This window comes from Mesitornis unicolor, unplaced genomic scaffold (assembly GCF_000695765.1).
Source record: "Mesitornis unicolor isolate BGI_N332 unplaced genomic scaffold, ASM69576v1 scaffold52488, whole genome shotgun sequence".
In the NCBI taxonomy this organism is placed as follows: Eukaryota; Metazoa; Chordata; class Aves; order Mesitornithiformes; family Mesitornithidae; genus Mesitornis; species Mesitornis unicolor.
Window position 1 is genome coordinate 14,960 of NW_010200892.1, and position 14,510 is coordinate 29,469.

Sequence of the window (14,510 nt, forward strand, 5' to 3'; positions counted from 1 at the left end):
CCTGCTGCTACCACAATTACAATTTTACTGTAAAAACGTGGGTTTTTTTCCCTTTCAGATATGGACAAAATATTTAAGCAATCATAACTAAAATGCTCCTCACAATTTCATGTTGTCACAAGGATCAACCACATAGACCCTTACATTTCAAGCTCCAACAACGACTGTCTACAGAGTTAAAAAATAAGAATAACTAACTTCTTATCTGCTGCCTTCTGATTTTGAAGCCCACTGAAAGAAAGATCTAAATGTTGTATTTACATGCTGACATTTAACCTGGAAAAGCAACACATGTGGCCATCTGGCACCCTGTTGATCACTCCCGCAGTTCTTCTAACTCTTGCTGTAATCACCAGCAGTCCTGCATACACAAACAGTACAGGCTGGGGCCCTGACGTTTGAATGAGGAACACTCGAATGTCATGATTTACTCTTACGCAAACGCAACTTTGTTGGAAAAGGATGATAATATAGACGTGAATTATCTTTAATTGCTATTTGAATTTCATTTTTTTTTAGTCTAGCACACAATAAAGGGGTTTTCAAGGAAAAACAGAATTTTCCTTTTAAACAACATTTTCAGTGTTCAACTGATTACAAAGTGCTGAGAGCTGAAGCTTCCAAACTCCTCCCAAAAGTGTAACACCAAAATAAAAAAATCCTAAGAGTTGGCAATGACAACTACTTTCAGAAGAAGGCTTCACCAAAGCCTCTTTGATACTGGAAGGGTTTTGTCTGTTGTGACACAGTAGAACAAATCTTACTCCTCAGTCTGAGTTCAAATTTTTTCACTAGAGGTGACATACATGAACCCTAGGAAGGAGCACGTATCAGTGTGAGGAGGGGATTGTCATGTCAAGGAAGTCTTCTGAACCAGGTGTTGGAAGCTTTGTTCTGTGCTGCATACCTTTAGAAAAGAGAAGAGACTACCACTTCTGGTAAAATACAAAACTTTGGGTAAAAAATTATGGTGAAAGACTTGATAATTATATCCTTATGACCCACATAGTAAGGGGTTCATCTAAACACATACACCTGAAAGCAAAATTGTATTTCTTGAACTGATGAAAGTGGGTCACAATTACAATTCAGGGGATTTCCACGCCTCCCTCCTGCCCCAAAAGATTATGAAACTACGAAGTAAATTAAAAAAAAAAACGCTCTGCTAAAAATGGGCACTGCTGTGGCTAAGAGAGTTGTAAATGTAGCTTTGAGCAGGAATAAGGTGATGTGTTACACTGGTATTCAGCTTTAGCAGGTTTCTTACTACAGTAAGATTCCAGTTTTTCTGTCTACATTTTAGAAAAGATGTTGGAAAATTGGGAAGTGTTCAGGAAAGCGTTACAAGAATGATTTCAGGTCTGGAAAACATCCTTTGTAGTGAATGACTAATGAAACTCCATCTGCTTACTTTTTCCAAGGGAAGTTTTTCCACGACTGTCATAGCCTACAAGTTGCTACATGGGGAAGAGTCGTCTGATAGATTAAATCTTGAAAAAAACGACATTCAAAGACTGAAAGCTAAAGCTGTGCAAAAGCTAAATGAGAAACAAGGCAGAGGCTGGTAAATCTGATGGCAATGAGATGCTGGCATAATTTTCAAATACGGTGGAATTACCATTACTTGGGGTAATTTTTAACAAAACTAAATATCTAACTAACAGGGATGCTCTGGTTCAAGTAGGCTTATTGTCCAGAGGTAGACATTACTTAGTGAGGTTCACTGCCTATATTACAGAAGAGACAACACTAGATAAATATAATAATAGCAAAATTGAAATATAGGAATTTATCTTATTAACCTCAGTCAATCCTCTCCTTACTATTCCAATGAACCCTGGAGCACTGTGCTTGCAGCCTCTCGTGCTGGAACCAGCTTTGTCTTATTATTGCCTTGGTGCTCTGTCTCTAGCTGTTCTCTTGCATTTCAGACTCTGCAAGTCTTCCTGGGCTGTAAATCAGCTTTCCCTTCTGTACAGCTTCTCATGCAATTATGCGCTCACCCATGGCTCCAGGAATTAGGGTTGGTGAGCACTACTGTAGCATATCCAGGTAAATAATATTTTCAATGGTTATTTCAAAAATATTGGCATTCTTTCAAATATTACAGCATTTCATATATTATAGTATGATCACATTTACTCATTGAATTTTAAAATACAAAATCAATACTATTTAGAAACCCCCCCCCAACAACTTGAAAACACAAATGGAATATTACTTGTTTTGTTACTTTCAGGAGTAAGATTCTAATTTTTATCTATTTCTAAAAGCTCAGATCTATATCAGCTGAACGCATTTGGAGGTGGGAGAGGCACTCAGCTTTCTGGCACCCTATCTACAGTGGTTGTGTAAGAGCACGATTAATTCATTAATAAAGCATAGCTTTATACAATGGGTAGCACTGGAAATATTACATATCAAGAGCACCAAGTGTCTGACATGTTGCACAGAAAAACCTCTGCCAGTGTGCCAGAGCAAGCACCAAAACAGAGCTGGCGGCAACCAAAATAGAGTAAAAAATTTTTAACAAAAATTTTAACAAAATACATTTATTCTTCGGGCTCTGTGTTAAAGGCGAGGGGCAGGGGTAGAGCGCTTGTGTAATAATAACAGCTTTGGCTAGCAAAAAAGCAACTCCAGCAAAAATTGCTGAGAAGAGTCTAAATCCTTCCTGCTAGAAAACAGCACCTACTGGAAACAGTGGGATCTGGGGAGGGCCAGGACAATTTACACTGGCATTCAGTAGTTAGCGTTAAGTGCATAAGGTCACTTATTAACAACATATAGGTTTTAACAACTGCTGACTGCAAGGAGGTGTGTTACTCATATGACTGCATCATGCCTCCCCTCCTCCTCTCCAAAGAGTGATCAAAGAGCAGAGATTCCAAATTGTGAAGCAATTTTTTCCAACGGGAGCATCTGGGTCGTTGGCACATTTCACCGCGCGTTACGCTGCAGCTCAGGAATTGCGTCCAGGTCTGCCACATGGTTGGGCTCGTGATGGACAGGCCAAGCTGCTCTGGCTTCCCAGCTGCTCGGCCCCTTCCACTCATTAGCCAGCCTCAAGCGCTAATACCCTCGCATCAATTTGTGAAGGGGTCCTCCACAAAAACCACGTGAGCTCCCTGCACCAAGCGGATTGCGATGGGGAAAAGAAAATGGATGTCTGCTTTCTTCCATATCTAATTTGTTTTGCATATATTTGCATGCTGGCCATAGAGCCATTCACATCACGGAACCCATTTGTGAGTGGCAGAGCATTTGCCAGTCAAAGCTGGCAAGTGTGTGTGTTTGTGCGTGTGGAGGGAAATCCAAGATTCTAGATTGTGCAATATAAATTACATGTAAAAATAGAAAGGAAAAAAAAAAAAGGGCAGTAGCCACAATTGTGTGCGTGTGAATGAAGGGTACAAAGAATCTCTGCACCTTTTAAGACGGCTGGAGGCACATGGGGATAAATTCAGGAGGGGGTGGGAGTAGACCACAGGCGCAAGCCATTTCTGAACAGTGATTACATGGGTAAATTGTTTGTTCCAGTGTATCACAAAGAGAAGGAGCATTATTTTTCATGCCACAGCTGTTTTGAATAAGAATAGGAATAAACTTAACCATCCTCCTCATGTTACTTACCACTAATTATGGCATATATTTACATCTATAAAACAGTGAAATTTTGGGGGACATAATTTAATGCCCCTTTATTGTGTAGATTCCTTTATTTCCATCCCACATTTGAATTTCAAAAATGTTTAGGACTTCAAAGCATCTTTAAAAGCTTGCCCTAATTATAATATGCATTACTTTCTAAAACTCCTAGTTTGCATTGCAGATTCCTGCAAATGCAGGCATTCATTTTAAACATCAATTAATATCATCCATGCATCTTCAGATGAGTTGAGTCTTTATTTCAGAGTTGCACTGAGCTCTGACTAAGCTCTCAGTTGGAAGAACAGTTCAAGATACTGCAAACATTGAAAATTAAGCCAGTGGATCAGATCAGTAGTAAGCCCCTCAGCCCAATATTAATTTATATCAGCTGTTTTTCTCCTGTGTCACCAGTTAGAAAACATCCCCTCCTCCTTTCAAATGTATTTGCTTCCCATATCTGTTCCTGTAGCTGCAGAAGTCAGAGTTCAGGCTTGGCCCAGAGCATTTGGCAGTGTCAAAGACACAAAATCCATGGCCATGTTATTGCAAGGTGTGTTTACACCAGCACTGAGGATCCAAGCAGAGGCATGGACCCACTGTACAATACTATAGATTATATAGACAAGTCATGCAAAAAGAGAATCTCTGCCTCAGAATTTGCTACTGGGGGCTGAGGCAAAACACAAGAGAACAATAATGAGCTAAACCAGAAGAATTTGGTCTGGGCTGCAGTGGACAGATACACACTGCTGAATTCACATTAAAGGTGTCTCTAGTAGTGAAAAGTGCTTGCCAGTTGAACTAGTGCTAGGTAAGGGCAAGTTACAGAGCTAAAGGGAGAAAATGAGTTATGCCCTCATACAGCAATTCCCTCACTGGAGTCAGTGGAGATGTATGTGACCATAACAGCAGCCAAAATGATGGTATTTGTTGGAGATGCAACTGACGCACAAGGGAGCTGGTGGGAGTGGGACAGACATACTGTCAACTTTCTGCAAGGAAAAGTGGAGAGCCAGGGGTGGCAGAGCACTGGGCAACCAGCACTGGGGCCAAGCTGCAGGTGCAATCTATCATTTAGCCTGAACTCTTTCAGGAGGCCTAAGTGTATCATTTAGCATTAGATAATTTAAGAATAGTAGTGAGTAACTCAGTAGTGAGTGGGGATAGCATTAGCTATCAATATGAGTAGAACTTCAACCAATAAAAGAAACCAAAAGGCGAATTGTGTTGACTGAGTTTTATCTAAAAAAGGATAACTTCAAAGACCAAAAAACTTTGGGGCTTTTCTCAGTCACAGAAACAGTTCAAGTACAAACTAACCAACAGGTATGTTGGTCTTACTCAGATTAAGATTAGCTGCTATAAATCATGCCTGACTGTTTTGCATAGATTGGGCATATTTTGTTAGTGACAAAGGGAACTGAAGCAGGATTGTGCACTCAACCTGCACCCAGGGAAAGGTTTCATCTGCAGATATTCTGCAGCCTTGTCTGAATTCCTCATCAGTGTTCTAGGAAATAACTTTTACATTTATTCAAGAACATTTAGTTGTGCTTTTATTTTATACCCCTGTAATCTCCGGTTTCACATCACTGTCACACAAATTTCTTGTGCCATATCACTAGTATGTTGTTCCTTATTTACTCATTGTACTGAGTGTACAACACACCAAGTAAAGCTCCTTCTATCTATTAGGGTAGAAGCCTGTCTCTGGGGTGACTGCCCTGAACTCTGTGGTTCCCAGTGACTACCTGGGACAAACAAAAGAAAAGAGTCACTGCATTCAGGGTGCAAGGCAAGGACCTGTAAATGCCTTTACAGGGCTGTAGGGTTTGTTGGTTGAAGTGGTATAAAAGAAGTCTCTTCCTTTTATCTCCTGCACTGTTAGGTAGGAAGAGGCCCAGAAGTGTGACGTCCAGATGTGTCACCAGGACTGAGGCCAGCAGCTCATCCATTCCCAGCACCAGGCTGTATTTCACAGGAGATACAATCTGTGTGAACCAATAAACCTCTGCAAAGCAAAGCAGCGCTTCACTTTGTACTCCATACCTGTGATGCTTTGCAAAGTCAACTCCACAATTGCCAAATGTCTTCTTGCAAGATCTTAGACCTTTCCCTCCCACTTTTTTTGTAACCAAACCTTATTACCTTTATGACAGGGAAAAAAACATGCTGCTGAGGAGCCTCAAGCAGAACTAAATGGGAAAGAGCAAGAGGAGTACTCTTTCCAGCTACCAGAGCTAAGCCTCTTTCTGCCCTAGTCATCCTCAATGGGAGTGCTTGTCTCTGTTCAGAAACAGGTCTTCCCGTTTTCTGTCTTCCCTTTTCACACTAGATTTAACATCTAAACAAAATACTCTTTTTGCTGCCTCTAGGAGTATGCTGATTTCTCTTTAAATCTGTTTACAGGCTGACCATCCCTTCTGGCATCAAATCCTCACCTTCGCTTTCAAGCTTCCACGTGCCACAACACTCGCCTGCTTTCCTTCTCTGGTTTCCCTCAACTCCTTTCACTCACAGTCTCCATTTTTCATTCACTGATTCTCCTTGCGGTGCTTTCTCATCTGTACTTATTTGATCAACACAAATTCACATTCCTCTTTTACTCAAGTTCCAATCAAATTCCACCTTAACATGGACCGTCACTGGACACTGATGCTAGGGTGCACTCAGTAGCTTACAGCGCTGAGCGAACTACTGATGGTTAAATGATAACGAAGGGAGAAGAAAACAGAAAGGACAGGAAGGGGGGAAGGGTTAAATAAAGGGTTAAATAAAGAGAGTATTGTAAATAATAACCATGCAACATGAACAGAACCTGGGAGAAGTTGAACTTCCAGAGTAGAAGAAGGTAGCAGATGATAAGGAGAGAATGGATACTGATTCAGAAGTGGATACATAATTGAAAAGAAAAGGACAAGAATACAAAAATTAATCTATTTTCATATTAATAAACTTGAAATTACTAATAGGGTCAAAAAGGTCAGCAACCCTTGCCAGCTTTATACTGGTAATATATGACTGTGCAAAACAGTTTCTCAATACTCCGTATAAAAATGGGAAAAACATCCTTCTTCTGAAGAAATGTCCAACTGGGGTGAAAGAAATGAAGGATAGTGAGCTGACAGTTTAGGATCTAATTCTCCTGACTAGTTACACAGCCCTTTTCTGCTTTTCCTATGCATATTTCTAGCTGAGGGGCACTGGTGTGAAGTTTATTCCTAGAAGGGCATTCATCGTGACTCTTGCTACACCCAGACACTGCTCCTGGCACCTTCCCTCTGCCTCACTCACCTGATGAGACAGAAAATCCACTGGCCTATTTTAAGGTCAGGAAGGCATCCTCACCACATTTTTCAAGTATAACTCAGAAGGATGTTAGCATTGCATGCTTTTTAATCTCTAAGTTAATACAACATAAAATTGCATTAAAAGACCATTACATTGGAAGGCACAGTGAGGTTAGGAAATGTTGGATTGAAGTTGCCTGCACATCCTGACTGCAGAACTGCATCATGATATAGTCTTTAGCTACACGACTGCACACTCACCCCGAGCATCCATACAATATTTCCTTGTAATCACAAAGAAATGTTCAGTGTGGCACAGTCCTTATTTCCTGCACACTACTCAAAACCTGCGCTGAACACAGAATTATTAATTTTATAAAGGTTTTCGTCATGCTATTATTTTGATTCTTTATAAACAGCCATGAGTTTTATTTCTCAGCGACCACCTGAGGTGAAAGGATGGTATCACCTCCATATTATAGATGGGGAACTGAGGCAAGAGTGTTAAAGGTGTGTACCAAGGCTGGCAGTTGAATTTTTGAAGTCATGAGTACAACAGAGATCTTAATGATACAAAGAAGTTCCCTACAGGCTTTAGATACATCTTTGAGCATTCAGCATGTCTGGAAATCAGTTTCCACAGGGAGAAAAAGCAGAACACGCAATACACATACATCAGTGGCCGTATCACAAATCTGTGTTGCTTCCATGTCTAATATAGTCTGAGACTTGTCATTCTCTGTGAGAACTGAGAACAGGCAAGTGAGGTGACATTAATTTTGCCAGTGGGTTTCACAAGTATGTATTATGCAAAGTGGCTTGGTGAGATGACAGTCCTCAGTTCAAGCCCAAGTTTTGCAAGGAAATGTATTTACAGACCTTTAACCTCCAAGCCCTGTTCCTCTGCAGCCAGAGTTCTTCTGCCCTTGCACTTGTCCTGTTCCCACCTCTCACATACCTGTCTGCTGTGTACCTTCTTCCCTATGTTTCCTCATAGGCTTCTTATCCCAAATGTTCCCTCTTCCTACTGCCTCCCTCTTTGTGACCCTACATTTTCACCTGCCTTTTCCAGACTCCTGGTGCCTGCTGTGTTTCAGCTCCCAGTTCTCTGCCACCTCCTGTTCCTGGCCTCTTCGCTCAGCCAGCCCTCAAATGCTTGGTCTACAGCTCCCACACCCAGTTCTAAGCCCCATGAATTTCTCAATGGATTTCTTTGGCAGCCCAGCACAGCTTCTGCTCAGTGTTTTAGCCCTTCTGTACCCAGAGTGGAGGAAAGAGTCTCCCTCATACCCAGTTTCCAGTTCCAAATCCGGTGCCACAGAAACTCTTGGCAAGATAAGAAGTCTGGGGTATGTACAAGGTGGAGAGTATTCCAGGTCACATAGATAAACTTTAATTGAAAGCAGTAAACACCAGGAAATCTGATCATAAGCAGTGATTCCAGACCAACCTTTTCTCGTTTCAGCATCAACCTGTCCATGCTGTAATTAGACCCTGAATATGCCCCTTTCACTGAGGTTTTAAAAGACAAATTTAAAACATGTGGATGACAACTGTGGCTATGAAAAGAGGTATACCGTAACATATACCCCAACAAATTAATGAGTAGAAAAAGCTTTAGTGTGAGCATAACATCCATCCTGGAGATTGGATTATCCTTTTGGATGAACTCATAGCATCGCTAAACTGAGATTTTTGTAAATGTAGTTAGAAAAATCTGATGTAGCAATGGAATTTATCAAAACTAGAACAATATACAACATCTCAGCCTTAAATTCAAATTGTTTTTTCACTCTTGCTCACAAGATATGAACAGATACAACTTTTGGAGCAGAATCTCATTGCTGACTGACAAAAAGGCAAGGGGAAAGCAGGTGTGTTCTAGCAACCAAAAAAACGTTTAAGAAAAATGCTGGAACCCTCCCAGTCATCCTGCTGCACATTCAGTTCAAATCCTACTTGGTCCTATCTACGTAAGCATGGACTGACTGCAGGACTGGTACTTGCACTATTTGCATTTGGCAAAAGTTCAAGATTCATAATACTAAAAAGCAGTCTCCATTTCTGCGGCTTTCCTGCTTTTTCTGGGACCACTAGATGGCAGTTCCCATTTAAAAACGAGGGCTCCCGGTACCTGTTCGCTCTTGCCCAGCAGCTGTGGCAAGCACAGTTGAGGCACGCATCTGCCTTTGCATGTCTGCAACACAGACTTCTTCTGGAGCTGTCAACAAGAGTGGCCCTGGGCCGGCGTCCTACCTGAACCATATACAGCTTCGCACTTTTAAATGACGACAGAAGAAATTTCCACAAGCACCCCGAAGGCTGCTAAATACTAAACACAGGCCTTATCAACAAGAGAGGTTCTCCATGTCATGTCTTACTCACCCAGAATTTTACGAGGAAGAAAGCGTTTTGGGGCCCCTTCCCAAACAGTTCCTTTAGACCACCCTTCTTTTCAGGAAATTTGTCATAAATCTGACGAATGTCCACCGATTCAAGCAACGGGTCACTGTAAGAATGGTTAGCGTGTCCAATGTGTACGAAGAGGTGTTTATTGTACTGCAAGAAAGAAACAGGAAAATCAGTGCTGTACAAAAAGAACAGAGGTTTATTAAGGCCCGGGTCTGCGTGTACTCCTGCGGAGGGTAGCACGCTTTGATGGATTAAATGACTCGCACATTACTCCTGGGACTGTGATTTTCTGCAGTATGATTTCCATGAACAACTTAGTGGTTGTGTCGTAGCCCCTTGTGAACAAGGGTCAACATCAAAAAAACCTGTGTCCCTACTGCAAACCACAAAACACGGTCATCTTCAAGGGAGTAATTTACACTGAAAGACTCAGCGGCAGCACGGTGATAAAGAGCCCTTGGCAGAGAATAATAAGATGAATATGCTCACAAGAAAAGCCTATTTCTGCTTCTTTAAACCATGCCGTTCAATGTCCTATGTCCTCACAGCCTGAATTTCTGCTAGTGTCACAACTCTCACACATATACACCTCCTGATAGTCTACTGAAAAAACCCCAAACCTCTATCTATAGCATATGCTAATGCCATTTAATTAAAAGACATGGAAGGGATTTTCTGTTAACTCCAGAATGACAGTAATGAGAAGGCCAGTTACTCTGTGTTGCTATTACTATAGAAGTGGTCCTCATTGTATGTCCTCCAGTATTTTGGCTCATGTAATGTTACAGAGCCAAACTTTTACCACTTCCCTCAGGAGCCAGCTCTGTAGATAACCATCGCTGTCAAAACACATTCGGCTCCAATTTCCTATTTCTTAACTTCATCCCATCGCACCTCATTACAATCACTGCAGCAACTCCTTTCCTGCCTGGGGTACTCCTTGGCCCAATGAAGTCCACAGCAGCCCCCTACTGAATCCAAAATGGTCTTTCAGGGGCTGACGTTTCTCCAAGACTGTCAGCACCTGAAATGAAAGTGGGAGGGCAAACCCCGACAACCCTCCGCTGGTCAACCAGCACCTCCCAGTGCCATGTGAGCAGAGCAAAGGAGCTGAGAGTGGCAGGATTACGCATTGGGGTTTTTAACCATGCAGATCACAAAACATTTTGCTAACTCAATTAAAGGAAAGCTGATACACAGTCAATGAACACTACAGAACCCTACATACTGAACAGATGCTGTATATAAGGGGCAATTCCCAAATGCTAAAGGCAAATAAAATATTTAAAACCCCAAAGCAGACCTCATTTAAGCTATTTTGTTTACAATATACCTGCTGAATGAACAAATTGAAATGACAAATCTAAATTAATTGAACATCCACTCAGAGCCTTCCTTCAGTGTAAGCAAAGTCTTCACTAGCAGATGTCCAAAACTCTAGGGAAAAGGAAATGGACTGGCTAGATTTCTGCACTTAGGAAAGTAAATTGAAATTTATTTAAAAATCATCCAGCACAGTAAAATCTGAATTTAGAATCAGAAAACACTCATCTGTGTATGGGGTCAGAAATGAGATACAGTCCATGCTTTTTACAGGGTTGTATTTCTTTTTTAATTTTGTGGAAGGAAAGCGTAACACTTTATGAAGGTGTTTGCACAAGCAAGTCCAAGCTTGAGAGCACAGTTCCACAGAATTTCCTTGCAGGCCTATTTCAAAAAAATGCCATCCCAGCTTCTTCTGTGCTCAAGTGGAAAACTTGCCCAGCCTTTAGTTAGTGCATATGGAGCCCACAAGGGGCAGAGCTGATCCAAAGAAGCTGTTTCTACCTTGAAGAGAAAACAAACCATAGCAGAGATATAAATGGGCTGTGGGGACCTGAACGCACGTGTGCAGAAGTGCCCATAAAAGTGTGCCAGTGAACCCTCGCCCAGTGCTGGTTCAGCTTGCATGCAGATTATTTACACACAGTACAGGAAATCATTGGACAACCAGGAGTGGCTACCACGACAGTGTCCGCAGTCAGATTTACCATGTTACATTATGCAGGTGCATAAGGAGACTAAGGAGACATTTTAACACGACAAAATGAACAAACCAAAAAATTGAAAATAATATGAGAAAGCACCATGGCTCCAACTTTTGGGGTGTTTTTGACACTGTTGTCACATATTTACCTTGCAGTATTGTGAGTAAATAACTAAAAGTCATGCTGATCGTTTCCTGTGTATCTTGTTGCCTACCAAAAAAGTTAGATCTCAGTAATATGTATCAGCACCCCATTTACCTGGGAACTGCCAGGAACACAAGAAAGGGAGTCCAGAAACCTGCTCCTGTTGCTTCCCTAAACTACCAGGGGCGAAGTGCAGGAGGACGGGGCATGGGCTGGGTCAGAAAGAGTGGCTGTCAATGGAAACCTGTCTATGATCAGGCAAACATCTCCAGTTTTCAAGTAGAACGATGAGAATTCCCCAGTAGACGTAAGCACTTCAGCCTTCTCTGAAAAATTAAACTGAAACACTTCCCTTCCACCAGCACTCCCATAGCCTGCCTAGGAGTGCCCACCACTTGTGCTCTCCCTGGGAATGTGAGATGCCCCAGAGCACCTCTCTGCTCTCCCTCCTTCAGGGTAAAGACTTCGAAAACCATTGCCACCATTAGTGACCAGGTTATTATTTATTTTGGGACTGTTTCCTTTTAGACTTTGCTGGCGTTGTTCCAGGTTGTACAAATAACCACATTTTAATAGGAACAGAACTGAGGGCTCAGGTTGTCCTGGGCCCAGGGAAGTGTCCACCCCAAAAGGTGAGGTCTCTGTCCCAGGCCCAAGGGTGACGGTGGAGTGAAGGAGGAAGCAAGAGCTGTGTTTTAGTTTGGCAACTGAGAATTCCCAGGATAATTCACACACTGTACCTTATTCTGCAAACCAGGAAAATATACAAATTGCTCAGTATCCAAAGTTTAGTAAAAGCAAACACATTTATAGGAACATGGACCATGAAGGCTTAGTACTGTTTAAATATAAAAGCAAAGTTAAAGGCAGCTGTAAAGCTACCACAGTTGTCTGTGGAGCACGCCAAAGTACCAGATGCTGCTGCAGCAAAATTTCCAAGCCCGTACAGCAGGACAGATGGTATGACATCACCTGACAACATTCTTAGAACAGAAATGTTTATTTTGATATTGCAATGTGTGATTATTTTCTCCTTATGTTGCTGCAATTCCTATGCTAAGTACAATAATTACTAACCTAATTAGATATGGCATATTTCTATGAGCTAGCAAACGAGAATATAATATTAGGGGCAGGTTTAAATGGATACTAAGATGATCCCTTTCGTTTTTATACAAACATAATCCATGACAGGAATTTATGCATAGATAAAAGCAAAGAAGCTAAGTTTTATACCTATATTTTTGAACCCATTAGTGTCTGAAAAGCTTAAAAACATCCTCATTATACTGAGGATTCACTATTCTTTTAGACTGAGTATTCCGGAGTCACTGAAGTACATTAAACACTGAGAAATTTACTCATGCTACAGCATTTAAAGGATTTGCATCTGGCATTTGGGTAATAATGTGCTTTAGATGCTGTAAATCATCACAGGTTAAATCCTGTATTTTCTGAGGATAAAAACTACATAAATATACAAAGAACATTTTCAGCTATGTCTGCATCTGCATTACACGACATGCCCTGGAGATGGCTGCCTCTTACTGAGCTCCTTTCCTTAAAAAAATTCTAACTATCCAAAGAATGCAGTAAAGCCATGAAATATGACTGTTGTCAAATAATACCACAAGAAAAATTATAATCCACTTAGGAATTTAAAAGAACCAAGACAAATTGCCAATGGCAGGGGATGCAAGCATTTAAGCTGCTGCAGAACAAAGACAAATCACCTACATTTGTTTTATCAGCCAGCATATATATTTGTACCAGTTCCTCACCAATTTTGCACTTATATTCTAAGGCAACAGCCTTTCTGGTCCATGAAACACAGGTTTGCAAACTGCTACAGCTCTCTCTGCCACATCCCTGTGCTTCCCCACACCTGTGGAGTTAACGCCAAGCCTTGATGAGCCTGTATAGGACCGAGTTTTTTATTAAACAGTGGTGGCCAACGTGCAAATGGCAGTGAAGCCAACCCTCTCTTGCTCTTGGTGCAGGCAAGCTGGGCATGCAGAGCTGCTGGGGCACCTGCTCCCTCACTGCTCCTGTCCGGGAGGGTTGCATGGCCCTACATACTGGGCAGCACACGGGGGTGAGTGGCTCCCTGGGCCTTCTGCTGCACTGAGGGGCACAGCCATGATTTCACCCCTCTGAATCACATTCACATGCGTGGGAGTCAACCCCACAACAGTGGGGGTGGTGCAAGCCCCTCTGCAGACACCCCTGGCCCTGCAGCGGGACAGCAAGTTGGTGGCCTGCTGGACCTGGCACACCCATGGGACGGTTGAGCAGGACAGGGAGGCGGCAGCACCCTGCAGTCTTGTCTCCCCTGCATGGCCTAAAAACAGCATCGTGCTAGCTGGGCTGCTTCATGAGATCTGCAGGCTGCTGCAAATTTCAAGCATAACAGACATGAGGGTGAGGCTGTCTGTACCATTACTTGCAGCAAGAAATCCCTGTAAGAAAATACCATGGGGAGAGACTGGCAACTTGAATGGATCGTAGCCTTGCGTGCCGAAAGAAACTCCACCACCCAATGGAAAAGCACATTAAATAGGCTCTGCTGCTGTCTTCTCACTCCCTGACAGAGAGGGACAGCCTCTCTGCTCTCTTTTTACCAAACATGCTCTGTACTGGAGGTCACAAGGACTACAGCTGCAGCTCAGAGGGACAGGTAAGGCAGGTGGGACAGCCTGAGCTTTCACTGAAATCAGAGAAAACAGCACTGCTCAAGTGCCTGGCACTGTGTAGTGGTTCCCTCTGTACCTCCACAGACTGGTCCAACCCATCTTCTAAAAAGGTACCGCTGCCTGTGCGGCAATCGTGCTTTTGGAGGAAAAAGAAGCCAGGTGGGCTGGCCTGTGGGAAAAGCAATCAGGAGTGTATCAGCAGTCTGTGTGTGCCTCTAACCTGTACCCTGCCCAGCCTCAGCTCCGCTGTCTCACTGTATCTTGTAAATCTGATGCTCTTTCATTTCCTGCTG

The 14,510-nt window shown here is 42.4% G+C and overlaps 1 protein-coding gene across 5 annotated transcripts in view; it reads right to left on the reverse strand.

Annotated features, from left to right (window-relative positions):
• TEAD1 (TEA domain family member 1 (SV40 transcriptional enhancer factor)) overlaps nucleotides 1-14,510 on the reverse strand; it is a 98,882-nt gene that overhangs the window by 5,433 nt on the left and 78,939 nt on the right. For all 5 annotated transcript variants that reach the window (XM_010189868.1, XM_010189871.1, XM_010189869.1 and 2 more), the window contains one exon: nucleotides 9,327-9,500. In XM_010189868.1, coding sequence (XP_010188170.1) covers nucleotides 9,327-9,500 — 174 coding nt within the window. The remainder of the gene's footprint in view (nucleotides 1-9,326; nucleotides 9,501-14,510) is intronic.